This window comes from Pomacea canaliculata, linkage group LG9, assembly GCF_003073045.1.
Source record: "Pomacea canaliculata isolate SZHN2017 linkage group LG9, ASM307304v1, whole genome shotgun sequence".
NCBI lineage: Eukaryota > Metazoa > Mollusca > Gastropoda > Architaenioglossa > Ampullariidae > Pomacea > Pomacea canaliculata.
This window is the reverse complement of record NC_037598.1, coordinates 23,371,759-23,398,160: the sequence shown is the minus strand read 5'-3', so window position 1 is coordinate 23,398,160 and position 26,402 is coordinate 23,371,759. Positions and strand designations below refer to the sequence as shown.

Genomic DNA, 26,402 nt, shown 5'->3' with positions numbered 1-26,402 from the left:
GGATCCTGACAAGGTATCGAAGGCTGACATTGTTTGAGCTAATCACTCTCCAAACCAGGGAGTATAACTCTTTGAGATGAACTTGTTAATGAGCTGTACTGACGGTGAGAAAGGAAGATAATTTCTTAAATGACAAAAGAACAAGGTGGGAGGAGGTGCTGTTATACCAACCACCGACAGATTCTGCTTGGAAATACGACCATTTCTCACTTACCCAAGGGCATAGAAAAAGAGGCCCTTACTACAGGCTAAATTCCTACTCAATCATCACTTTTGAAAACTATGCGAATCTCAGCTTGTTAACGAATACTTGCAGGCAAACGCGTAACACAATAATTTACCCAAATCAGCATTATACAACGCACCTGTTATTCTGCATTTGTTGGCATCGCCAGTAGGTGTGGCTTTTACCGGGAAGGGAGCACCTGGGACATTTTTACCGGCATACTTGACAATGACGTCATACACGCCCAGATCCTCTGGAGTGTAGATGACATTGAATGTGCCATCGGCGTTGTCTTGAATGTAGGGTCTGATGAAAGTTCCGTCAGGTCGCTGAAATAAAAGTTCAAAGTTTGCAGAGCTCTGAAGTAACCTACCCAAAGTGAATTTTACGATTTCGAATTCTTAATTTTTTGTTGATACTCTGAATCTGTTGCTGTGTTTGCTGTTTTAGTCACATTCACTTTCAGTGAGACAGATAGTTGTCCTCGACCTTAAGTTGGACAATTTCTGGTTTCAGGTTTGCTGGCATGGGCTGTGGTCTAAGGGAAATAACCTCCATTTTCAAGGCATGAAATTTTTTTTTCAGAGTTCTCTCCCTTTTGCCGCGGTGTTCACTAAGGATTCCAACTACAGCCAATAGTTTTAAGAATTTTCTTTTTAATCTACACTTCTCGACGCAATTTAATTAGTAAATATTTGCAAACCTAAAATAATAATATCAAAAAAATATTGAGCAGTCAACGACAATGGTACAGAAAATGTTTGTTTACAGGCCAGTTCTAAAAACGGTGGAACATAATTTATGAAACAATACACTAAATTTTCAAAACAAATTACACATAATTACAGATACACAAGCTGCATGTCAACACCCCTTAAGTGAACCTTACCTGAACAACGCACTCTAGGTCTGCAATACCAGCCTCACGGGTGTCAATGGTGAACTGGGCCGGCAGACTAGCAGGGATGGCACCAGACACACCTGGTCCAGTCACCTTTACTTTGCTTGCATCAACACCTGGCAATACGCGTGTCTGGAATGGGCTGTAATTAGAACAACAAGTATTGGTGTGGCACAAAGGTTTTAGGTAATAAGGACAAGACTTGTATAATTTCCTGGTGATATTTTTCTTTTGGGGTATTTCTTTGTAGTTAACAACTGTACAACTATCTTTGCTTCTCGTGTTGCTCTTTTGTTGAAGGCCACTGAGGTTGCTGCCAAACAGGGAAACGCACTCTATATGGTTTATTTTAATCATTAATAGGATTTTCACTAGTGTCAGTACTTATCTAGCTGGGACAGCCTCTATGACATCACTGAAGTTAAGATACTAGAAGAAACAAGTGTTTTATACATTGTTGCAGAAAACAGATGCATTCTTTGAAAAAAAATGCTCTAACATTACAACAACAGTATCAAGAAGCATTCAGTGAGCAAAGCTTCAAACTTTGAGAATTTCTCACCCATGTGAATTGTTTCTCCCCATAAACAGTGAATTAAAAGGTGCCTTATCTCTCCTGCCTAAACCAACATAATGACCAAAAGAAGTTCTGAATTCACATGATTCTCACCTGCCAGGAACCTCTGAGCCACCATACTTGACATCAATCTTGCACTTGCCCTCTGCTACAGCCAAATAGGTGGCCTGGAAAATACCTTCCTGTACAGGAACCACCTCAGCTGGACGGGTGGCACCTGTGAACAGATGCAGGCAGGTATTTGAATTCAAACTACTCTTATCTTGCTTGTAAAAATCCACAATTCTGCTACAGCACAAGTTACAAGAGTTGTTTCACTCTGCGCCTGTTATTTTAGTATTTGATTCATTTAGAATATTTGACACCTTGCCTCTCTTCCAATGATCCATTTCATACTCATACATGCAGACTTCATGCATAATGTTTTCAAATGTGTTTTTAAATTACCTGTCTGGTCAGTGTAGGTCACCTGCAGAGGAGCTTCTCCTGCCTCTGTAGCATCAACAGTGAAAGAGACAGGAACACCTGCCACCACACCTTTGGCATCCAAACCAGGGCCATAGCACTGCACCTTGCTAGCATCCACAGGATTCTGGATCCTCACTTTGAATGGGCTGTCTGTTTACAAAAAGAAAGTTCCTTATGTTCAACAACATGAAACATTTTATACTTCCAATTTCATTGGTACTCAATGAAGTTTCACAAGTAAGAATAACCAGGTGAATTACTTTTTCTTGGAGGGAATTATCTCTAAACCTATTTTTCAGACACATCCCATAGACAGTCTCTGTGAACAGTCTGAAAACCAGTCAAACACAAGATCTCTAAAATGTAAGACCTGGGATGGGTTTATCAGCAAAGTTGACAGTGATGTTGTAGTTGCCAGGTTTGGTTGGGAAGTATTCTACTTCACAGGTGCCGTCCCGATTGTCGCGAGCGTTTATCTTGGCCTCCACAGGTCCCTCAATACCCAGGCCCAAGCCTCCCTTGCCAGCTCCCTTCATGTCCACAGTAAACACTGCCCGCTGGTTGGTGTAGCCTCCCTCAAGACCTTCATGACATTAAATATCAAGCATTTTGTTGATTTTTGGTAAAATCTTGAGAAAAAAAACAAACAAACACAGTGTGTGTATGTGTGTGTGTGTGAGAGTGTGTGCACATTTGTGGGTATGCAAATTTGCATATTACCTTCCTGTAATTGACGCAACTGGACAACCTTTTCATTCTGCTAACACCACTGAAGCCGCATTTTATGAGTTTCATGTAATGTCTCATCGTGAGTCCTTACTCTTATTCTGATTCATGTTGTATAATATTATTAATGAAGTGACAGAAGTGAAGTATTGGAAAATTGGCTCAAGCAATAATTACTCACCTGGTCCATAAGCTCGGACTCTGCTGGGATCATTGCCAGGAACAGCATTGACTTTGAATGGGCTGCCAGGGATTGGGATGTCTTCATATGTGACATCCAAAGTCTGAGGCCCTGTAGACATCATACTGAATGATGAATGCAGTCTAGCAATCTAGAGATGATGTCATCATACACCCAACAGTTAACTCTGGCAATACACTGGGGGAGTATGTCCATTTATTGGGTAATATTCATATAACTATTACTTTTGAAAACAAATGGAAAATGTGATCAAAATATTATGTCATCCTTGAAACACCAACAAAAGGCCATGTTTTGAAATGTGTCTGCTTTTTAACATCACATTTACATTATTTTTATCAAGATTCAAAGAGGCAATGTAGAATGCTAAGATATTTTTCAGTCATTACAAACAAGACTGCAAAGACATCTATCCACCTTGTTCCATAGGGGTGTAGAGTACAGGGTATGTTCCATCCTTTTTATTCTTCACGATTGTCTCCATTCTTCGGCCTGAAGGGGTTGTAAGAATGGCCTTGACCTGACCCTGACCAGTTGTCGTGACAGACTTGGCATCTACTGTGAACTCTGTTAATGCCTCTGTAAACACTCCTGGGATAAAGAAGAAGAAACAGAAGGTAAAGTAGCAATCATTTTTAAAAGATAATTGTGTTTCTGATTAAATATAAAATTAGATAAGACAATGATGATCAACTGATGACTAGCAAGTCTAGAAAAGCATCTACCAAACATGTAGGATATAAACAAAAAGTAGCCGCCCAAATTAGCCAGTGTTCTGCAACTCTAAAAATTATCATTTTTGTCCATTACTATTTTTAGCTTTAAATTGATGGACACTGATGTATGCATAACACTTCACGCACACATACACACAACACATTGCATCACACACACACACACACATCATACCACACAAATACACAAACCATACAAAGTACATTTTCTATCAATAATCAATCCAATGTTCCTTGTCAAATATTTCAACACGGTATATAAGGTGAATGAGCAAAAAATAATGAACATATTAATACACAGTTGTTTTACAAATTTTCCAATACCATGGGCAGCAAAGCATCCAGAAAACACTGTTAGTTGTTAGCTTCATTATTGACATATTGAACAGCCTTTTCTGTAGTATGCGCAATACAGAAAAGTGTAAAATGTAACAACAACAAATCTGCTGCATTTTTTCTGTTGCAAGTTTGTAGTTATAAAATGAGATACACAAGTGCACCTACACAAAATTACCTCAGAAAATAAATCAGCTTAAGAAGCAGGAATAACTTCACCTATAAAATGTTGCAAAACATAGTTCACTAGCTGTGACCACAACAAGAAACTTACTATAACTGAAGTAGCTATACCAATCATGCTTTGAGTACACAAGTTAATAACAATATTTAAGAACATCTTAATGATTAGTGTTGTTTTGCATTATGCTCTGCTGAGGACAGTTAAAAAAAAAAAATCAAGCAGCAGGAAATGCGTTACATTGCAGTTTTCCTGCAGTCTGTCGGGCTAACAAGGGGCCTAGGCATGCCAGCACTTTCATTGTTAAAAAAAAAGCAGTAGGAGGTTGTTGGGATGTGGGAGATTTCAGATATGGCTAGGAGAGTTAAAAGGGACATCACTCCACGTTTCAAGCATCAAGAGGGGGTAGAACATGGCGTCACATCATGCACAGCATGATTACCCTCAGGAGAAAGCCCAGGTCCATAAGCTTTGACCCCACTGACATCAAGTGTTGCTGGCTTGATCTTAGCGGTGAACGGTGAGCCAGGGATGGGTTTGTTGGCATGTGTAATGTTGACTTTGTAGTCACCAGGAACGGTGGGTGTGTAAGTAACGCCACATGTTCCGTCTCCATTGTCCTTGACATCAATCTTCGATTCTGTGGGTCCTTCCACAGTGACTCCCAAATTTCCAGGTCGTGTCTCCTCACGTGTGTCGATGGTGAATTCGGCAGGTTTGTTGGCCTCTCCACCAGTCAGCCCAGGCCCATATGCCTTAACTTTAGGAACAGCACTCTCTGGTTTGATCTTGGCGGTGAATGGCGAGCCAGGGATTGGTCGATTGGCATGTGTAACATTCACCTTGTAGTCTCCAGGGACAACTGGCAGATATGAAACACCACAGGTGCCATCTCCATTGTTTACAATATCTATCTTTGGTTCCTTGGGGCCTTGGACTGTCACACCTAGGTCACCAGGCCTGGTCTCCTCACGGGCATCAATGGTGAACTTGGCTGGGGAATTGGCCTCCCCAGTTGTGAGACCTGGGCCAGAGGCCTTAACCTTAGGTGGTGATTCAGGCTTTATCTTGGCAGTAAATGGCGATCCAGGAATGGGTCTGTCAGCATGGGTAACATTGATCTTGTAGTCACCAGGAACTTGGGGCAAGTAAGTGACACCACAAGTGCCATCTCCTTTGTCAGCTATGTCTACTTTTGGCTCCTTGGGGCCCTGGATGGTCACACCAAGTTTGCCAGGCACTGTCTCCTCACGGGAATCAACAGTGAACTGTGCAGGCACAGTAGCCTCCCCACTTGTCAGTCCTGGGCCATATGCTTTCACCTTGGGCACACCAACATCAGGGATAGCATCAACTTTAAAAGGAGAGTCTTTGACAGGAAGACCTCCATAGGTGATATCAATTTTGTGAGGGCCTGGTTCCTGCAGAACGAAGGGTGCCACTTTTTTGTCTGGCAGATCCTTCACAGGCACATCCACTACCTGACCACTAGGTGTAGTGATGGTCATTTGTGTTGCCGCTTTTGGCAGCTTGGGAGGTACTTTGATAGTGGCCTGCCGTTGCGTGCCGACACGAATTTCTTTGAAAGCAGAAATAAGGGTACAGACCTAATAATTAGCTGTTCAGCAATAAGCACTGACAGACTATGAACTCTACATCAACCATCTGCCATTTAGAATACAGCCACCAAGCTTCAGAGATATTTTCTAAATGGAGTCACCCTTAAAACAAATATTCTACGTCTGAGTCAGTGACCATTGAGAGTCTGAAAGCTTTTTAAAGTTAAGCCATTACCCCATTACAGCCAAAACATGATCCCTCACATTCCATTTTCTCCATAAGCATGTATATTCTTTATGTTCCAAACATAAAGATCACTGTACATATACCCTGCATTGCTCAGCTCCTGTACAAGAAAATGAAGATTTCTTTTTAAGAGTTAAGACAGCTTCCTGTACCATTTCCCAACCAATCCAAGTATCTTTCAATTTGATTTAATCTCAACTCACATATCATCTAAGGGTTGAAGCCTTCTTCCAGCTCTTTGAGCAAGATAAGATAAACAACAATAAAGATAAAACTTACTTGGCTCAAGGCCCTCCACTTTGATGCCACTGACATCAATGCTTGCCTCAATCTTGACTTTGATGGGACTCTGAGGAATCTCCTTATCAGCGAAGAGGACAATAACAGTGTATATTCCTGGTGACTTTGCCTCATACTCTACAGTGAAAGTTCCATCCTGATTATCGATGGTGTTTACTGGCACATCCATACCACGCTCATCAGTCAGTCCCACGGCAACATCACCTGTTGTCACAAATGGTCAACAAAACATTGGACCAAAGTAAACAGAGAAACACTGCATGTCGACATAAACGGTGGAAAATAAACATTGTATCCAAGACTAACCAGTAGAATGATGGCTAGATGCAGCCAGCAGCAGACTGTAGATAGGCTATTAGCAGATAGGATGAGTAGATTAAAAGAACAAGTAATTAGAAAATTGATAGATGTGAATTTTAATTCACAAGATAAAATGAAAAATCAGACGAAACTCACCAGGTCCTGCCTGTTTGCAGTCAACCACAAAGTAGGTCTTGGCGAATGTCTTGACATCCTTACCTATTCCTGGACCATACACTTTCACCTTTGCTGGGTTTGTTGGTTCAGAAACATACACCTGGTGAAATCAACAATCACATTTTTCATTTACCCCAAAGAGAATAAGGCAACCAAGTTACTCTTCCTGTTCAACTATGATCTTGTAAACTGCGAAGAAATTAGAGAAATACTCCAGAGAATTTTTAGATAATTAGATTAGGAATGCCAAGGAAAAGAAATACTGGATTTTAATTAACGCAAATAACTTGCAGACTTTTTTTACATGCAGATGTACTATGGAAGCCACTGAAGTGTGAATTCATTCTAAATCTCTAAACAAAGTCAAATGGCTAGTAACAGAATTTTCCTACCAGCAGAAGGTAAACTCACCCTGAAAGGACTGTTGGGTATTGCCACAGAGCCATAAGTGATGGACACTGTATGCTTAACATTGCGAGTGGGCATGTATTTGCAGGAGTAGGTCCCATCACGGTTGTCTTTCACTTGAACTTCCACTGCTTTGTATTCCACATCGAAGCAAGTAATGTTCAGGGTGGCCTTGCCAGCTGCGCGTGTGTCAACAGTAAATTCTGCCCATTTGTTTGCCACTACACCTGTTTTCTCAAGACCTGGCCCTTTAGCAATCACCTGTTTAAAAACAAATAGGTGCATAAGACAATCTTTTGAGTGTTGTTGTCTCTATGGAAGTTTGCATCCCTTTTATAGTCTTAAATAAAGAAGGTGGGTCTTTTATGCATAATGGTTGTGTTTCCATGTTTTTTCCTTATTTCTTAATATTTTTTACAAAGGAGTTGAAATTATTTCATACTAAATACATCATTAGAAGGTAGAAAGGCATATACAGTCAAATCTCCCTACTATGCCACCCCGCTACTATGCCACTCTCGGTATTATACCACTTTTGCTCGGTCCCGACTATAAATTCAATGTAAAAAAAAATTTACTATGCCACCACAGACTCTCGCTACTATGCCACTTTTTGTGACTGTTAAAAGACACAAGTTGTGAAATTCCGCGCAGTGCTCGACTATTATACTGTATGGTAGTGTGGGACATCGCTGTTAGTGGGGATGGAACATAGCATGCACACAGGGAGGGTGGAGGCTGGCAATGTGGGGGGGGGTGGTCGCTGGCCGGGTGACAGCCACGTGACAGAGGGAAGGTGTGAGGGGGTCGACTAGCGACAGGATGCAGGTGCGCGGATGTGGTTGGGAGGGGTGGAGGAAGAAGAGGTGAGGGGGAGAATGAGAGGAGACAGCTAGCGAAGCCGACGATTCTTGAGAGCTTTGGACCAGACCTGGGCAAAGGCCTCCTGTCTCTGACCGGCCTGCCCGCCAGTATATATACTATACATACAGTATTAGGTAAAACTGAGTTAACTATATTAGTCCGGCCCTCTAAAACCATCCCAATTTCTCATGCGGCCCCTTGGGAAAATTAATTGCCCACCCCTGCTTTGGACTGACGGGTAACTTGAGCAAATAAAGCCGTTTTTACGAACCCTCTCTACTATGCCACTCTCCCTACTATGCCACTTTTGCTCGGTCCCGGTAGGTGGCATAGTAGGGAGATTTGACTGTATTAAAAATAGGATATTATTATAAACATCATCTTTTTTCCAGAAGTCATTTGAAACATTTCTAATCATGCACATTATGTTGTCAAAAGAAAGCAATACTTTGAAGAATAATGGATAATAGAAAGAAAATGATTTTAACAAAATAAAAAAAATGTTACAGAAAGAAGAAGAATTTTTAAGAAATGTTAATTGACAAAAATGGAAAGTATTAGTAAGAAGAGCCATGAGCTGTTGAAACTTTCAGTTAGCTAGAATCCTGCTGTTTCTTGTAACATTGCCAACAATTACTCTCACAGCCAAATATCAGATTCCCTGAGTACATACCCGTGATGCATTGAAGTCCGAAGCAGGTACGACGTTTGCCATGTAGGGAGATTTTGGAATGTCCTGGTCATTGCACAGGATATGCACAGCATATTCACCAGGCACAGTTGGCCAGTAGGTCACATCAGCAGAACCATCACCATTGTCCTTGCAGTCAATCTTGGCCTGAGAGGGGCCCTCAATGGAGAAGCCTACAGTACAACAAAGACAGGCATGTTTATACCACAATCTGCTGTGTATTTTTCATTTATGATGTCGTTTGACTGAAATTTCAATGCACTAACAAACTTAGTGTTGTTAGCGTCTGTCTCTAAAAGAAAAAATTAAACACACATCTGGATACATATTCTGCTTCTACTGCACCTCACACACATATAGACACACATATACATATACATACAACATGAATGCATATAGGCATGCAGATGATTGCACACACCCACAAACATGCACAAAATTGATCATTTTCTTTAGACATTGTGTATCCAGGCCACATACAGCAACACTACTCACCGAGGGCACCCACTTCCCCATTGGTCTCCACAGTGAAGATAGCTGGCTGGTTCACAACGCCGCCCTCAAGACCAGGGCCAAAGGCCACGATCTTGCTGGACCAAACTGGGCCAACCTCAACCTTGAAGGGGCTCTTGGAAATGTGCTGCTCACCAAAGGTGACATTGATGATATAGTTGCCAGGCTTTGAAGGCACATAGATACACTCCCACACATCAGGCTGATCTGGCAACTTCCGTATCTTGCACTTCTCCTCTGAGCCTCCTATCAAGGAAAAGTTTTTACAGGATCTTTATCAGTAAACTGAGAGGCATGAGAAATCCAGAATATGATAAACTTGTCAAGTGAAGATAAAGGGAATGAGGTAATTAAGACATCAGTGGGCACAAGGTTTATTAAGTATAAGAACTTCATATGTTACTCTTTAAACACATAATAATGTGCTAATGTAAATCTTATGAGTCGTATGATGAAATGAAAAATCTGCTTTATTTGAAAATATAAAGTCCAGGGTCCTGATAACAAAGATATAGCCTCATGTATAAAGAAATCACTCTCACCAATCTGTAAGTTGTGTTGATTGTATTAACACCTCTTGGATCTTGTTCTTCACACTAGTCAAAAGAACCCTGCACGGAACTAAAAGCACTGCCACCAGAAAGCTTACCTGGGCCGATGATGTTGACGGATACTTCGCCCTCACCAGCTCCTTTAGTGTGAACATAAAAGTCTGCGTTGTCCTTGACACGAATGCCACGAGGCTGTATGCCACGTCCAGTTGCATAGCAAGCTTTGGCATTAGATGCTGTTTAGAAGATGAAAGTAGGTTGTCATAAAGAATACACATAACTTTTCATGTATATTGCATTAACATGATACATAACATAATGCTCTTGTCTAGTATATTGTAAGGCATGAAGGTCTTGTTATGTTTACTAATTTTTTAATATCGGTGAAACCTTCTTTATTATAGTTATTGGTGAAACGAAATGTCAGATTCTAATGGAAATGCTGAATATAATGATGGGAAAAACATGGAAGTTAACAGTCTTCAGAATGATGCTAAAAACTTTGTATTGCAATACCAAAAAAATATGCTAAAACTTACTTAATTTTATGTCTTTATTTCTTTAAAATTGCACACTAAATAATTATATAGTTTGGCATTTGTATACTTTTGTACTACTTATATCAGCTTTCAATGAATATTAATCATTTGAGTGAATTTTTAAATCCACCACTTTTTCGACGGATTACAGAAGTGAAGGTGACTCTTTAGCTGACATGCAGAGGCTGTATGCAAATGTTAAAAGGTGGTTCCAGACAGATTTTCATGTGAATTCCAAAAGTGCTAGAGACAATGATGCAAGCCATGGAAGAAGTAACAACCAAAGAATGTGAAGACAATGAACTGAATGCTATTAGGGTCAGGGACAACTGGCCAGGGATACATGTGAAGACATCTGAGAGGTCACTAGCAGCTATTTATTTCATGCAAAAACATAAATCAATAACAATAGAAGAAAAAAGTATTTTCAAAATTTACACAAAATTAATAGGTGGAAAAGGGAAGATAAATTTTTGAAGGTGTATGTGAGTTTGTAAGTTCACAACTCACGAATCTTCAGCTTTGCCATTGAACATGTACATCTACGACATGTGACACACAATCAAGCCTGTACACATGATAAAGGTTGTGTTTTCAAATGTTACAAAGTTTCGATGAGTGGTAAAGTCAATGGTATACTACACTGATTATGTATGTCGACACTTTTGTATGAGTCAATGAAAAATAAATTTCCATGCGCTCTTCCACATGCTTAAGACAGATGAATGAAAAAGAAATGAACATTATGAAATATTGCTGATAATCATAATTTATGGAATTGTGATAAATTTGTAATTGATATGCATGGATATTTTTATGTTTCATTTGTGAAATCAGGTATATGGACTGTATTGTGATAGCTTCAGCAGTATATGATACACAGCAGGGCTTCTGCTAAGGCTAAATTCTTTGGGGTCCCAGGGACCCCTTCTTCAGATTTTTAAGGGGTTCCTGTTCTTCGCCCAAATTTGAAGGGGACCCCATTGACGAAAATTGAAGAGGTCCTCCGAACTTTTAATGCGTACTGTACACAATTTTTTGCGTAAGCAGAAGCCCTGCACAGATTTAAGCTGAGAAGCTGCCATTAATACTTTATAGCATAAGCAACATATACTATCACTACAACTACTGCATGGTATCATATGACTGCTGATGTCATGGTTGCTGATAGTACTGCAGATGTTCAGAGCAAAGAAATATCTGAAAGTGTAGCAATAAAGGACTTATGCAGAGTGATATCATTTTAGGTCTTGGAAAAAGAAGCTACTGATTTAATCCATTAATAGTGTCCCCTTGTTACTTTGAAATTATTGGTCATAATTGTCTGCTCTCTTTCCCTGTAATCTATTTCTATTCATCAACCTTTTCTGCTTGTTGTTCCTATTTAATTATTCATAGTTCCTTATAGTCTATATCTTTGAGGCTGTCAGTCACATATTATTTGATTTTCCTGATAACTTTCAAGAGAACTATCCTTTCTGCCATGTTTCCACCATTTCCCTTAATCAGATGTATGTTAAATATTACAACACTGATAAATTCAAAGATAATAAAAATTAGTTTGTCATGATTGCATTCCTTTAAGTGGGATAACAGACTTATTGTTAAAAATAGCCACTGACAGTAATAACAACTCTTGACAACAACAGAAGAAGTACTTTCCTCATCATGCTTTAGAAAAATGTAAAAAAAAAAAACCAACAACAACAAATCTACAAAAAGCAGCTCAAGTGTGATAAACAACATGGGCAACACTTAAATGTCAGTCAGTCAGTTGGCCATGGGCACCTGACCCATAAAAATTTCAGTGAAGCATGCAAAGAAATTGTTCAGATTTACAGCCATGTACAGTATCAAGATATATCATTACCAAGACAAAAATTAAGGCGCAGAGGTGTACATTTTTCTGGGTTTTTAAAAAAAAAATGTTATAGCTTTTATCGTCAACTATAGATATATATAAAAATAATGAATTTTGTATATGGATGTTGAAAAATTGAAAACATCTTGTTTTTTTATTTTCCCCTGGCCTAATTCTTTCTTCCTCTCCCTCTCTTCCAACACATAACTTCTCTAGCCATTTCTTTACATTAAGTAATAAAAGATAAAGAAAGGGGAAGGCAAGCATAAAATAAAGACAGACTCAAGACACAAAACAAGTACCATCAAAATGCAAACTACTCACTCTTTGCTGCACAAATAAAATAAATGAAAGAAAATGTAAAAATGCAAATCTAACATCCAGGCCCCAAGCAAATTTATCTACTATCATTTGCAGAAATACAACTACAGCATCTCCCACACCACAAACTATGCCCAACACCACACAACTGGCACTATGAAATTAATTTTCTAAGATTATGACAACTGAGTACCTAGTGTACAATAATGCTTGTTAACCATTCTCTAGAAAAGATAAAGAAAAATATAGCTTGCAGCTCCAGACGTATGCCACAACCTACAATGACAGCAGTTATATGTTCTTCCTAAACTCTCTAAATTCAAGCTCATCCAGTTTATTACTACAAGCACTATTCTGTTATTTCTACTGTTACACTGTTGTTGTCAGTTCTACCCATGACGAAAGTTTGGTGACAATGAAGCACATGAAATAGACTTGTTACCTTAATTACATTGCCCCACCTTTATGAACTACATGCACACAGAGTTACACATATCTACATGTGCCTTTGAAACTAAGTGTGTGAATCGAAAAAAAATAATAAAAGCTCTCTCTCAAAAAAAAAAAAGAAAAACAAAACCTGCTTAAATATGTGTTCAGGAATTTTGAACCATTTATACAAGATATGGCTATAGTGTGCTGATGGCTTTACATGGAAAGTATAAAGATCTTCATTCTTAATCCCACTGGCAATGGTTATGACAGTGATTCCTGCATAAGATGTTGCCTTTGACTTTAATATTCTGTTTCTGGTTCTATGATTGGAAGGCAGCTTGCAAATGGAAACTTGTCCTATATCTTAGTACTTTGATTTCCTTTCACAATTTGCAAATAAAAATTTAGTAATAGCTACAAAAAAATATGGATTGTTTTTATTAATGAATGACAATAGCATTTATCAGAAAAGTGCCGAAACTGAAAAAGACAGATTTATGAGCCTAATATCTTGAATTCACAAACTAAGGACATCATATTTCTGGTCATAATGCCTCATAAAATGCCTTACAAGATAATAAACTATCCAAAAAAATAAATAACGGTGGTGGGATTGAGAAACGTCTACGGATACTAGTAGTAATACTACTACGAACAAATGCAACATAAAACCAAAGTCAAAAACCTTTTAAAGAAAACCAGCCGAATTCAAACAGATAACTAAAAAGGAATTTAAAAAAACTTACGAGGTGCAACCTGGACCCCGAAAGGACTGTTGGGAATTTGTGAACCAGCAAAGAAGATGTTGACAGAGTGAAGGCCTTGCTCGATGGCAATATACTCAACCAAGAATGTTCCTTCCTTGCCAGCAACTGGCTGAATGCTAGGTCGGACAGTGTCTTTGCGGCCATGTGGATCCAAAATTACCACATCAACATTGCCCTTCCCAGCACCTGAGGAAGCAAAACAAAATAGAAGCAGTGGTAACATTTTTTTTTTTTAAAAAAACAAGATTTTCCAAAGTGAAACATTATTTAATTTTTAACCTGACAATATTTTTCGTAATAAAAAAATAAAAATTTCTTAACACCATTCAAGATCAAATAAAATATTTACTAAAAGGTTTTCCCCATGGTTTGTCTGTGCCTGTAATCATTTATTTACAAATGCACATTTCAGTCTGCATTCAACTGTGTGACATGAATGCGTGTTTGCAAGAACTACAAGTAGGATGAGAGGTTGTCTCCCTTTTGTTGCATCCTTGTGGCAGTCCAAGAGCATGAATACATTTCTACAGAACAACTCTTGTGCAAAGTGTGCACCAAGTGCAATCAATCCAGCAGGGCTGCTTTGTTGTTCTTGGGATGGGCAAGTGCAGGATAAACTCTTTCCTCCTTGTGTTGCATGGTTTATACATATTACAGGACTGTGGTGAACCAGCAATTGCTATTACACCAGAAATACAGATCCTGCACACAGCATGAGAAAACAACACCGTGACATAACACTTGTTTGCTTTTTACCTTTGGTGTACACCTCAAAATAGGTCTTCTTAGTGGCCACAACACCAGTCTTCTCAATACCAGGACCTTTGGCAGTAACTTTGGTAGCATCACCTGCAGCACCCTCCACAACGACTTTGAATGGGCTTTTGGGAATCTCCTTCACAGCAAACTTGATGATCACCTGAAAAGAGTTATATCAGCAACAAGCATTTGTTAAAGACAAGCATCACAACTTCTGATTGTTGATAACCTTAAATAAATACTAGTAAAGTGCTCTCCTCCTGCATATCTTTTTAAGTTTTCTATGATGCACAACTTTATCCTTATCTTGTCATAATTGTTATCTTGTAACTAACACTTGTTTTGTTTATTGTTTTATTTTTTGTATCTGAGCACACTTCTCGAGTATAATTTCCCACAGGCAGCAATAAAGTTGTTCATTATCATTGTCACTCTCATAAAGTCAGATAAATGTTTACTGTTACAAACATGTCAGCAAAAAAAAAAATTAATGGCTCTGAAAGATTTCTTTTTCAAACAAGTGTCTCTTCAACACACCCGATATTCTCCCTCCATGCTTGGTACATAAACACAGGAGTAGGTCATGTTCCTATCACTGTTGAAGATCATTTCACACTGAAACACAGAAAGAAACATACGTAAGAACAACATAATCATAAAATGAATAAATAGCAGTATAAAAGTATCAGTTACATCAGGAAAAAATTGATTTAAAAGGATTATAAAACATGTAAAAATGTTTAGGCAAATGTTTTGTTCAAAAATACACATTCACTTTCTTTTTTGAGTATATTCTTAATAATTTTTTTAATTTTTCTAGAACCATCCAAAGGCTATACTTACAGGTTCTTTGACACCTTTGGGGTTTAGGACAGCGACCTCCAGGGCACCCTTTCCAGCTGAGAATGTCTCGACTGTGAAGCGAGCTGGTGCTCCAACTTGGTTGCCAGTGGGCTCAAGTCCAGGACCATAGGCACGCACACGAGCAGGATTGACACGGGGACGAACAGGTGCACCAGGCTTGAGCCTGGCATTAGGGAACTGCGAGAGGTATGTCATCATGGAGAGATCATCCACATTGGGGCTGGTCATCTCCTCTGGCTTGATAAGCTGCGACAGAAAGACCACAACATATATCAATAAACAAATTCATGTAATTATAGCTCATGAAAATGTCTACGCACTTCCAAGGGGAGATAAAAGCCATCCACTACCAACAAAATGACAGAAACAAATCAAAGGACTGAGAACATTTTCCAAGCATCAAAACTTAAACTCGTTAACAGCACATAACATGCATGCAAAAAAAGAAGAAGAAGAAGAATTGGAAAGTGCATTTTCCCATGTGGATAGTTCAATGCACTGCACACAGAAGACAACAAACAAACCAACAGTCAACCATATAATAAACATAAGTGTTGACAAACAGATGACAAAAATAGTGCATAGATGAAGATTTGAGAAGTGGGTGGAACACCCCTAGTAGCACAGAGTGCCAAAAATACATGGGTCTCCTGATGAAGGATGTAGGTCCATATATTTTCTATGGGACCTATCTGTTTTCAATATTTTATGTTGCTAAGGAGTAGTTTTGATTAAACAAGATATTTCTTAAAGAGATGGGATTTGAACCCATAGCTGACGGCTTCAAAAGTAGACACAGCTCAAAGAGAAAGAAGAAGAGAATTCCAAATGGTGGGGCCTGGGTAGGAAATGCATATGGATAATACACAGTGCACAAGCAACAAAATGTAATCCCTAGAAGCATTAACAGACCCATACATACTCACACACACACATATATAAAATATTAAAATAACTTTTTAAAAATTTTATACATTTCTGAAAGTTAGCGGAAACATATTCTGTGTGCCTCTTTTGGAGGGGATGCTTTTGTTTTCAAACAGACTTTGTGGGAATATGAAAAATGATCATTTCAACCAGTTCATTTGTGGGCATAGCACAGAATTTGCACATATCTCTCTCTTACATCTACAGACACATCCTGTCATGCTACATGACTTCCTTCCCTTTGTAATGAAGAACTATTTTTTTAAGTCAGCAGGAGACAACCTTCCAAACTTATGCCATCCTGTCCACTGGGATATTCCTCCTCAGTAATCATGACAAAGAGCTATAAATGCTAAGTTGTCTTGCTGGTTCTGCACAAGCTCACAACTGTCCCTCCATCCCTATGCCACCTCCTATACTTAATCTACTAAGCTTAGCCAAAATGGAACATTCTGCTCACTCCTTTCCTGTGGACCTGACAAGATACCTTTTCTCATGGAAAATGCTGCATATTATTTTAAGACCCCTTTGCCCCACACTCAAGAATGTTGCTCTTACACATGTGAGTAGAGAGAATGTCCTGCAAGCAGTGAATGACATACATATTATGCCAAGCTATTTCCAGTTTTCAAGGGAACTTTTTAAGTTAAGATCAATGCTGTCTGCCGCAAAGGGCTTCAGCCATGGAGAGAGAAAGAAAAGCTTCAAACTTCCCAAACACACTAGAAAATGTCTCCTTTCGAGTGAGCCTTCTGCTCACTATATTTACTGGAAAAAACTGCCAGGGATTTAGTAATAGCTGCAACTTCACCAATGAAAACAAGCAAGTAGACTATCTAGCCTTAATCCCCACAGAAAAGCTTAGAAAGCGTGTAAACATTAAGTCCACATGTAAAACACAAGGCAAGCAAGAATATTAACTTCAAAGTAGTCCACTATCATGAACATTTTCCTTTCCTTTTCCCAGTGACACTAATGCCCTTACACAAGACTACAAAGAGGATGGGGATGGTTTGGGATGCATAAGAGTGCATCATGATGCCTGGAAGGTCAGAAATGCCAAAGGAGAGCAGATGTTTACAGCTGATTATCAGAAGAGCATCCCACACAGATAAGAGCCACCACCCTACTGCAAGTAAAGAAGGCATCCCTTTAGGATGCTATGACATAGTGTCAAGGCTGCTTTTAACAAATTTGAGAGGGGGATTGTTAGAAAAAAGGAAAATCTATTCTGTTATAAAATGAAACATTGCAAAACTGCAGAAACAAATGTTCTTAGCTTCTCTGTACTCAGTTGACTCTGGCACAGCTAAGCTTGGAAAATGTTTTAAATACAACACAGTGAATTTGATATTGTTTTTATGGTCGCTTGTTTTGGTCTCCATTGTTCATCAACTCTTTTTGTACCTCACTACAATGAGAAACTTGAAAGTTTTGGAAAATTTTGACTGCTTGTTGATAACTGTATTTACAATTGTTATAGCCAGGATGGATGCTTAACATCCAATACTTTCAAGATATGGGTTAACTCTCTACTGCTTAGATGCATTTCATCTTTTTTATTCCCTTTTGTTATTCTGCATTAATTTCCCCATAATTTAGATAGCTAAACATTCTCTGGTACAGCCATCGTCTTCATCCTCATCACTGGTTCTGGCTATCACTTAATCATCCAGATACCATGCCTCTGTCAGTGGCAGAAGCCCTGATCAAGTCACATCTGATTATCCAGCTGCCAGATAAACACAGGGAGCACTGCTGCCCATCAAACAAGCCTTCCTTGTGCATTTTCCATTTGCCATAGCTCTGTTATCAGGAAGTGAGAGGAATGCTGTCTTATCCATAGGTGGCAAATTACTGCCAATACCCACCTGAGGAACATCCAGCCATTTCTCAGCAGCATCCATGGCCTCTTTAGCATTGTTCTTGGCCTTCTTGGGATCCCAATCTTCCCAGTCAGGGCAGAGACCTTTAAAGACAGAAAAATAATGTCTTCACTTTCTTTTCTTAACAAACAAGACAGTTAAAGTGACCATCCAGCACTTAGATAACAAATAGGTTGAAATGATTTTTGCAAATGTCATCACTTTTTGCAGCCGATCTAAGCACAAGTCACTTTTACAGGAAGTGAGGCAACAGCACTCACTGTCAACAAAGAAAAAAAAGATTTGTAACTAAGGACAACAGTGGTAGTGACCTCTGACATTTAATGAACTTGTTACCAAAGATATTTCATCATATGAGTTTTTTTTAACCATTTTTAACTACCAATAATTTGGTTTTTAAGAAGAAACTCTGCTTATAATATCTACTTGCCTGGTCCGCAGGCATCAACCAGGGCACCAATAGCGCGGCCATCATTCCAGTCAGTGGTGAAGTTCTTGATGGGCAGGTCAGGTACTTTGCTGTTGATCCAGTTGAGCAGACGCTGCTTGGGGGTGGGACCGCCCTCTGAAGGGGTGGGTTCCTCCCCTTCCCACATAGGCATGGAGATGGAATAGTGAAGAATGAGGGTCCATATCAAACCAAGGATCAATTTGAGCTTCTTATCTACGATGTCGGAGCTGTCTGTAAAAATACAAAATGTAAAAGATTAATTATCATGCATTAATGGATTGTTCTCTTTATTTTGCATTTGCAGTTGCAGCACTAATAAACTACTTTAAGGTATTTCATGTATGAAGTATTTAGGTCTGTCTTTCTTAAGTACCTATCTTTTGGTTTTATACACATTTGAGAACATCTATTTTACAGACACGGCACATTTGGAAACATCAATGAATTTTTTTTTTTAATTCTGCTATTTATCTATCATGAAACTGCAATATTACAAACACCTGTGTCAACAGCACAAGTATGTCATGAAGAGCTGTTGACATGTTTGTTACAAAAATGAACATATTGGATGGTAGATGTCGGTTAATGGGACAATTTAAACTCTTGCCTTCTAGGAAGAACAAAAACAAAATGCATGCATTTACACACACATGTTTGCTTCCCATTAACTTGAGTATTGTAAAGTTTCAAAATCAATTTTCTGCACAAATTTTACAGCAGGCTTTATTAAGGAAGTGTTATGAAGGAGTTAACATCAGTTTCAATCAAAATGATCCAGGTCTTGTAAACAAGAAAACATTATAAATGTGTTTTCTAACTGCATAATCAAGGCGACCCCCAAATCCTTTCAAGTCAACCATTTTTGTGTTAGATGGTGTTCCTGTTCTTAGAAAGCATGTTTACAAAGCTAGTCATGTAACTCCCTATCTGCCCTTAGCATAGTAACATCTTACTTCTCTCATTTCAATTTACTGTCCTTTCCATGCTTGTTAAACATTTTTATTTTACCAATGCCCTATGTTATCAGTTTTCTTAAGGCTTCTCTTAACCAGGGAAACTTTGACCAAGTTTGGCAATGTTTTTACATGACTGTTGTATAAAACCTTTCTCAAATATTTGTTCACATTTGAACAACCTTTACACATAAAATAAACAGAATAAATGTCCTTAATAGGAAATGTCACCATACCCTTTTCTAAACAAAAGTTTACAGAAGGAAAGCGTATACTGTTGATTTAAATTAATTCAGAGTGACACTCCCTGGTGACAAAAAAAGGCAGGTTCAAGATGTGTAATCAAACGGAGTGTTTGCCTGTGTGCTAAGATGAGTCATTTACAAGGATGTGGACAACCAGAGTATGCATAGACTGTTGTACGTGGCAAGAATTGAGCTTGTCACCTCCTGTTCTCTGTTGCAACTATGTCAATAATTGCCTGATCGCGTTTTTGTCAGTGCGTGGGTGGGTGCTTATGTGTGTGTTTGTTTTGAGAAGATCGATCACAGATGCGATCAGAAACCAAACAACAGGTGCATGCAAGGCCCTGCAGCATCTGCCATTAAACTCATGCAGTACAGTGTGTAAGATTTGTGGATGAATTATGTCAAATTATAATATTTTGGTTGCGCAGGATGCTGCTATACAATACAGTGCCCACCATGTATACAAAAATCTAGTTAACATGCTTGTCTGAAGAACATAACAGCCTAACAACTTCCAATCCACTTCCGATCGACTTCAGCAATATTTGCTAGTCATCAAAGTTCGATTATTTCAGGCGTGACCACCACACCGTGGCGACCTGCTTGGCGGACCGTAGCGCTCACTGCAAACTTGACAGGTACACACCCTGTCGATGCTCTGTACACACAGGTACAATGCACTTGTGTGAACACAGGACTTGTTCGTTCTGCTAGCCGATAAAATCTCGAGCAAACGGGTATTACATGCAAATCTATCATTGGGGGAACAGACGGGTGGAGGTGTTGGTGCTTATAGGAACCGCTGTTCAATTCATCTCCCTCTCTCTCAATTACCTTTCACTTATCCCACAACCACTTGTTAAACAGAAGATTGACGAGCTGTGACGGGTCTGGCACTAAATTCTTGTTTGTCAAATGAACCCTCGATATCTAATCTCAACTTCAAATGTAATCCCCAGCATGTTAACTACTTCGCGCGGTGCAGGCTGAAGGTGGTAACTACATGGGGTATCACTGAATTTTTGTTTCCTTTATTTTTCAAATTTTTTTTTTATAGTGATCTTGTAGCTATGGAGCAGCAATGACTATGCCCGCAAGCCCCGCTCATCTTGTACAATTTGTATGCAGTTTTAGTCGATAAACTATTAAAATGATATTAAAATGTATGCAACATCCGCCTTGGTTTTCGGAGTAGAATCGCTTTCACAAGTTCAAAACCATTATTGTCACCTCACTTTGTTTTCCTATTCACGCAGGACATCAACACCTGTGGTTCAGCAGCTTTTCACGAATCATCTGCCGAGCAATATAATATCAGGTTTCAACACCTCGCGGCTCAGCGTATCAACAACACGACCTGCCCAGCAACTTTGGATATTGGATATGAGACTATCTTAACTTCGCCGACACCAGCCGCAACCTAATAGCCAATAAATCATCGGCCTGTTAACAGCAGCTCCTCTCGGCACCGGAGGTCACTCGCCACTCGCGATATTTGCAAAGGTCACACGTGGGATGTTCCCTCGACCCTCGCGCCTGCTACACGCGGGAAACAGAAGGTTTTACACATAGCCTGACATAGGTATCATCATCAGGTTCAAGCCATGTACTCTTTTCTCCCCACCCCCATCGCATGTCCTGTCTGTGATCACGTGGTTCATCTTTTAAGTGGTTTTGCCTTGAGCATCAGAGGTTTAGTCAGTGGGACTACTTCTTGCTGGAAGTCATCAGGACTACTTTCTCCCATAAGAGGATTAAAGAACATGGCAGAGGTGAAGAGGAAAAGCTTATATGTACTTATTATTGTTGGCTGCAGACAGCTGCTACATCTTGAACGCAGGAAGGTTTGTTAAACTGCTGTGTGCAGCTGCTAGCTTCTCACATGTTACATTAGCTTTAGTCAATGATAGCGAGTGTTATGAAATAGTTTAATTAAGACTAACATTAAAATAACCTGCTGAAGACAAAATGATGTGAATTCTGAAGAGTTGTCGATGTGGTATTGGAGTTCTCGTTATCAAATACATGATAGCATCTTCACATCAGATATAAGGTCTGCATCAGCAGGACAGGAAACACATTAGAAAGATTAATGTAAAAAAAAATATCAACGACCAGACTGAAAGAATAATTCATCACAAAAATCGACGAGCTCAATAAGAGAAAAAAAAACTGATACATTCAGAACGGGGAACCTTGTAAGACCTATGGCCAGTCGAAAATGTCTCGAGTGGATGTGGGAGTTATATAAAATGTCAAAGTTGATTGCATTGGCATAAGGACGAGAGCAGAGGTGTGCTTTAGAAACTTAGTTCTGACATTTTACATGAAACCTGTGGCTCCCCTAGGCCAGCTTTTTTAATGCAGTTTAAGACATGTCAGTTGGGACAAAAACCCGGGAACAACACTCGCACCTCTCTGTCTCATGCTTTGTCAACCACTCTGTGGAAGCAAGTATTTATGTCCATGTGTTAATCATGAAGGGTTGTGAATGTGGCTGGTTGAAATCGCTGAAGATCGTATAGCAACCACAGTATGTATATACACACATGTGGCATTTACTTGTACAAAAATACAAACAGGTTATTTCAGGAAATCACTGCTGGAGCAGAAGTCTATATAAGGCCACCTCTCGACCTTAAGTGCCATTACCGATTCCAGCAATGGCTGATATTACAGACATCCGACATATTACTGCCTCCAGTTTGAAAGAGAAAATGTGACGAGGTGACATTTCGCTGCCTTACCCACTGCCGATGCCAATAAGCCCACGAGGTCAAAGTTCGCTCCCTGATGCAGTTTGCCCTCCCTCTCTGTGGTAGTTGGAGAGTTGTTTACACCAGGTACAATGCCCGTTACTGTATTTCCCAGACAAACTTTCAGACCTGCTATACTGTCAGCCCGTCCTACAGTCAATAAGTTATTTTGAGGACGATACATTGTTTTCAGAACCTTCTAAATAAAGTCCTCACAGCGTGGTTTACTATTTTTAGATTATCCAGGTCACTATTAAATCGTTATGGAACTTGTATTCTTTGTTCTCTAAGCAACGGAATCCTCGCTTTCTGCTTTTTGCTTATTTGTAAATATAAAAATTGCAGAAGCGATCGACACACACAATACACGCGTACTAAGCAGACGACAGGGTGACCTCCCCATAGTTCGTGGTGAGGAATATACAGTTTGTACAACGGCGGTAAAAAGACACCATGAGGGCTCTTAACACCATTCCTCCTGTTTGTGTAGTGACTGGGTGCCATTGTGGGGAATGTCCCACCCCAGCTCTGGGTACATAGGCAGATCGGCCAAGTCAGCTTTTCACGCTGTCAAGATGCGCCAGGGAGCAACAGGTGGTAAGCCCGCCACTGACAGCAGTCCCTCAGGTAAACACGCCTGGCGACTCTTGCCACCAGGTCGAGCCGGGCGACGACCTGCAGCTTAGTACTACCCCAGGAGTATCAGCCGGGTGCCGACCTGCAGCTTAGTACTACCCCAGGAGTATCAGCCAGGCGCCGACTTCGACCCTGGTACTACCCTAGACATGTCAGCCTTTCCTGCATAACTCCCTCCTCGTCAGGAGGTTAAAGGTGACTGTGATAAAACATCCGCGTTTTTATCTCTCTTCCCCCACTTGCCATCCCCCCCCCCCCAACACACACATTTCTCCTCTGCTTTTTTTTTTACAGTAAGTACAAGAGGCGGATATATACATCTACTGCGGTAAATGTCGTCCACCTTGTAACTCTTTACATTAGTTGTCGCCACACTCGCAGACACTCTCACACTCTCAGTCTCATCTCTTCCCTCCATCTCTCTCTCTCTCACACACAGCTTTATTTCTCTATTTCTCACTATCCTTTCCCTCCACTGTACAATCAGGTTTGTTCATAAAAGGTAATTGACAGATGGAACTGAATTGTTATAGTCGTTTGAGTCAGCATAACCCTATGGAGGGGATGCGCTTTACACGTGTGAACGACTGTGTACACATGAGTAACCCTCCAAGTGCAAGCATAACAGTGGGTTGAGCATTGAATCGCTCCGTTGAGGTACTCGGTCACGTGACCACGCCTCCACACAAACCCACAGTCACACATCCTTCGACTTATCTTGGGCGGGACCATAGCCAGGTAGTTAGTGGCTGTTCATTCCACACTCATTGATGTTGAGAGATATCTATCAGGGTGTGCACCAATTTCATCCATTCGTCATCCGTATCTCCACTCTCACGTACGTCTGGCTCGTATGTCTCCATTCTCCCTCCACCACCCTAACCACTCAGGGCCAGCAAACTAAGCTACATAGTAACCGACATAATTCAGTTCGAAACAAAACTTAAACAAGGTGTGTGGTGGGGAGGGGGAGAACCTAAACCTAACCTGACAAGCCAGCGCGATGCACGAGGTAAAGAGACCGCGGGACGAGACTCACCTGGACCCAGGTAAACAGAGGATGCTTGGTAGCATAGCTAGACACCTGCACTGCATAACTAGCGAGGTCAAAACGACCTTTGCCGACAACCCGGGAGGTCAACAAGGTGTGGGCTGGACAAAGGCGGTGGGTGGGGGCGGTGGTGTGTGTGTGGGGGTGTGATTGTGCAATGTTCAAGGTCCAACGTGCGACGAGTTACCGAAGCAGTCACGGGGATGGGAACGGTTTGGTCTGGGAGCCACCGAGCGATAAGACTAAACATTACTCGTTGATCTTAGCCACAAGACTGGAAAACATCAGTGGCTTGAGAAATGTTCCTCCTTCACTCTCTCTACTTCTCTGTGTGTGTGTACATGAGCATCCCGTGTATGGGGGGAGGACGGGGTAGGTGGGTTGAGCTCATCTTCTAAGAATGCACTTTGCTTGTGTATTTTCACTGACAACTAAACAGGTGTTTATCTATGTAAATGCATGTAAAATGGAATGCGCGAGAGGGAAGGAGTCTGCACCCGTGTCGATGTCCGCGTGCGCGCACGTGCTTAGGCTGGTTGAAGTTAATCAGCGCGTGATCTTCTCACCTTATGTAATCGTTGAACACCCATTAAATTTCAAGTGCCACTTCCAGGATCTGCCTCCTAGCTGTTTACCACTTATAGTGATGTAACTGCATCTGTGCGCATGCGCGCGAGGTACTTATTCTGTTGTTACTTCACGTCACGTGGTAAGGTTGCCCACCGTCAGTGCACGAGGAGGTGCCAGGAGCAGAGTTGGCACATCGGCGTGCAGCAGACATGTTGCCCTGGAAGGCCTCCAACCACGCCTAACTCAGGTCAGGTCGCTCATTGCAAGGACCTTGCCACGGTTGCAGCCCCACATCCAGCCTCACCCCGCCGACGACTGTCTACACATCCTGTTGGACTGATCTCAGGTTCAGGACATCCCCGAAACGATGACAATAACAAGCGATAACAGGACAATAACAAGTTGTTAGGATGAGTGCGGGTGAGTGAACCACCCTGATGTTATACACATAAGCTAGCAAGGTGTCTACGGCAAACTCACGATAACGAACGGGTACAGGAATTTGATAACACCGCCGCTCGAACTTATTTTAACCCGCAGGCACGAGGCTGTGTCGAGGGAGAAGCCAATGAATGGGCGTGCTGGAGAACGGACGGGCGTCGCTACAAGAAAGGGAATAGCAGATGAATGGAAACCGAGAAGACTTTTTTAACAGCCGTCTGCTAATCTAGCAATGATCGGAAAGGGAGGGGTCTGAGAGATGTTTCTTGAGAAGGGGAGGGTGAATGTGCCGGTGGTTGGATAATATAACAAGGTGCACGCGCACTGATCCTCCAGCTACTACGCATTTCGCGTGTATTGCGATCGACAGAACCTACTGGAAAGACCAACTTCGAATTCAGCTGCTTTAAAACAATTGCATTCCACAGGACGATGACTGGTGGTCGCGAAATTGATCAACATTCGTTCAGTGCGAGGGACTGACAATGCCATTATTGTAACAACTAACGATGCTGCGCTACTCCCCCGACTTACTTCCGGTGGACGTTAATGGAGGTCTTCTCACTTGGCGGCAAACAAATGCAGCTGAACACAGACTCGGGAAACTTTGGTTCTACTTCAATAGTAGGGATAGGTCACGGGAACAAAGCTGCAGGTGTTGTTTGTTTTTGCATTGTGTATTCCCTAAATTCACGACGCCCTCCCCACTCCCCGTCCGTGTACCAGACTGGAAGCGAGAAGTTTGGTTTTTTTTTCTATAAGAAAAAAACAACGCAGTGCGAATGATCTGTCTTTGAGACTGGAGCTGTGAGCTGGGAGTAGAACTACCTCCGAGGCAGCTGTTGACCCAAGGCAAAAGGAAGTTCTCCCAGGTGCAAACTGTGGCTGTTTTTGACTGCATGTGAAGGTCCGGTCGGAGGTCGGACATACCTGTGGTTCATAGCTACGGTCCACATCAACAGCAACACACGCAAAA

General features: G+C 40.7%; 1 protein-coding gene across 5 annotated transcripts in view; it reads right to left on the bottom strand.

Annotated features, from left to right (window-relative positions):
* LOC112571578 (filamin-A-like) overlaps positions 1-26,402 on the bottom strand; it is an 83,467-nt gene that overhangs the window by 40,046 nt on the left and 17,019 nt on the right. For 3 of the 5 annotated variants that reach the window (XM_025250660.1, XM_025250659.1, XM_025250662.1), the window contains exons 3-23: positions 18,751-19,002; positions 18,306-18,403; positions 15,487-15,753; positions 15,181-15,258; positions 14,641-14,803; positions 13,864-14,070; positions 12,686-12,691; positions 10,060-10,197; positions 9,393-9,656; positions 8,880-9,070; positions 7,346-7,603; positions 6,914-7,034; positions 6,437-6,661; positions 4,794-5,930; positions 3,518-3,691; positions 3,080-3,190; positions 2,543-2,755; positions 2,152-2,322; positions 1,798-1,921; positions 1,116-1,269; positions 366-555 (exon numbers count right to left, since the gene is read on the bottom strand). In XM_025250660.1, coding sequence (XP_025106445.1) covers positions 366-555; positions 1,116-1,269; positions 1,798-1,921; positions 2,152-2,322; positions 2,543-2,755; positions 3,080-3,190; positions 3,518-3,691; positions 4,794-5,930; positions 6,437-6,661; positions 6,914-7,034; positions 7,346-7,603; positions 8,880-9,070; positions 9,393-9,656; positions 10,060-10,197; positions 12,686-12,691; positions 13,864-14,070; positions 14,641-14,803; positions 15,181-15,258; positions 15,487-15,753; positions 18,306-18,403; positions 18,751-19,002 — 4,542 coding nt within the window. The remainder of the gene's footprint in view (positions 1-365; positions 556-1,115; positions 1,270-1,797; positions 1,922-2,151; positions 2,323-2,542; positions 2,756-3,079; positions 3,191-3,517; positions 3,692-4,793; positions 5,931-6,436; positions 6,662-6,913; positions 7,035-7,345; positions 7,604-8,879; positions 9,071-9,392; positions 9,657-10,059; positions 10,198-12,685; positions 12,692-13,863; positions 14,071-14,640; positions 14,804-15,180; positions 15,259-15,486; positions 15,754-18,305; positions 18,404-18,750; positions 19,003-26,402) is intronic. The other 2 variants (XM_025250661.1, XM_025250663.1) reach the window with 2 other exon arrangements.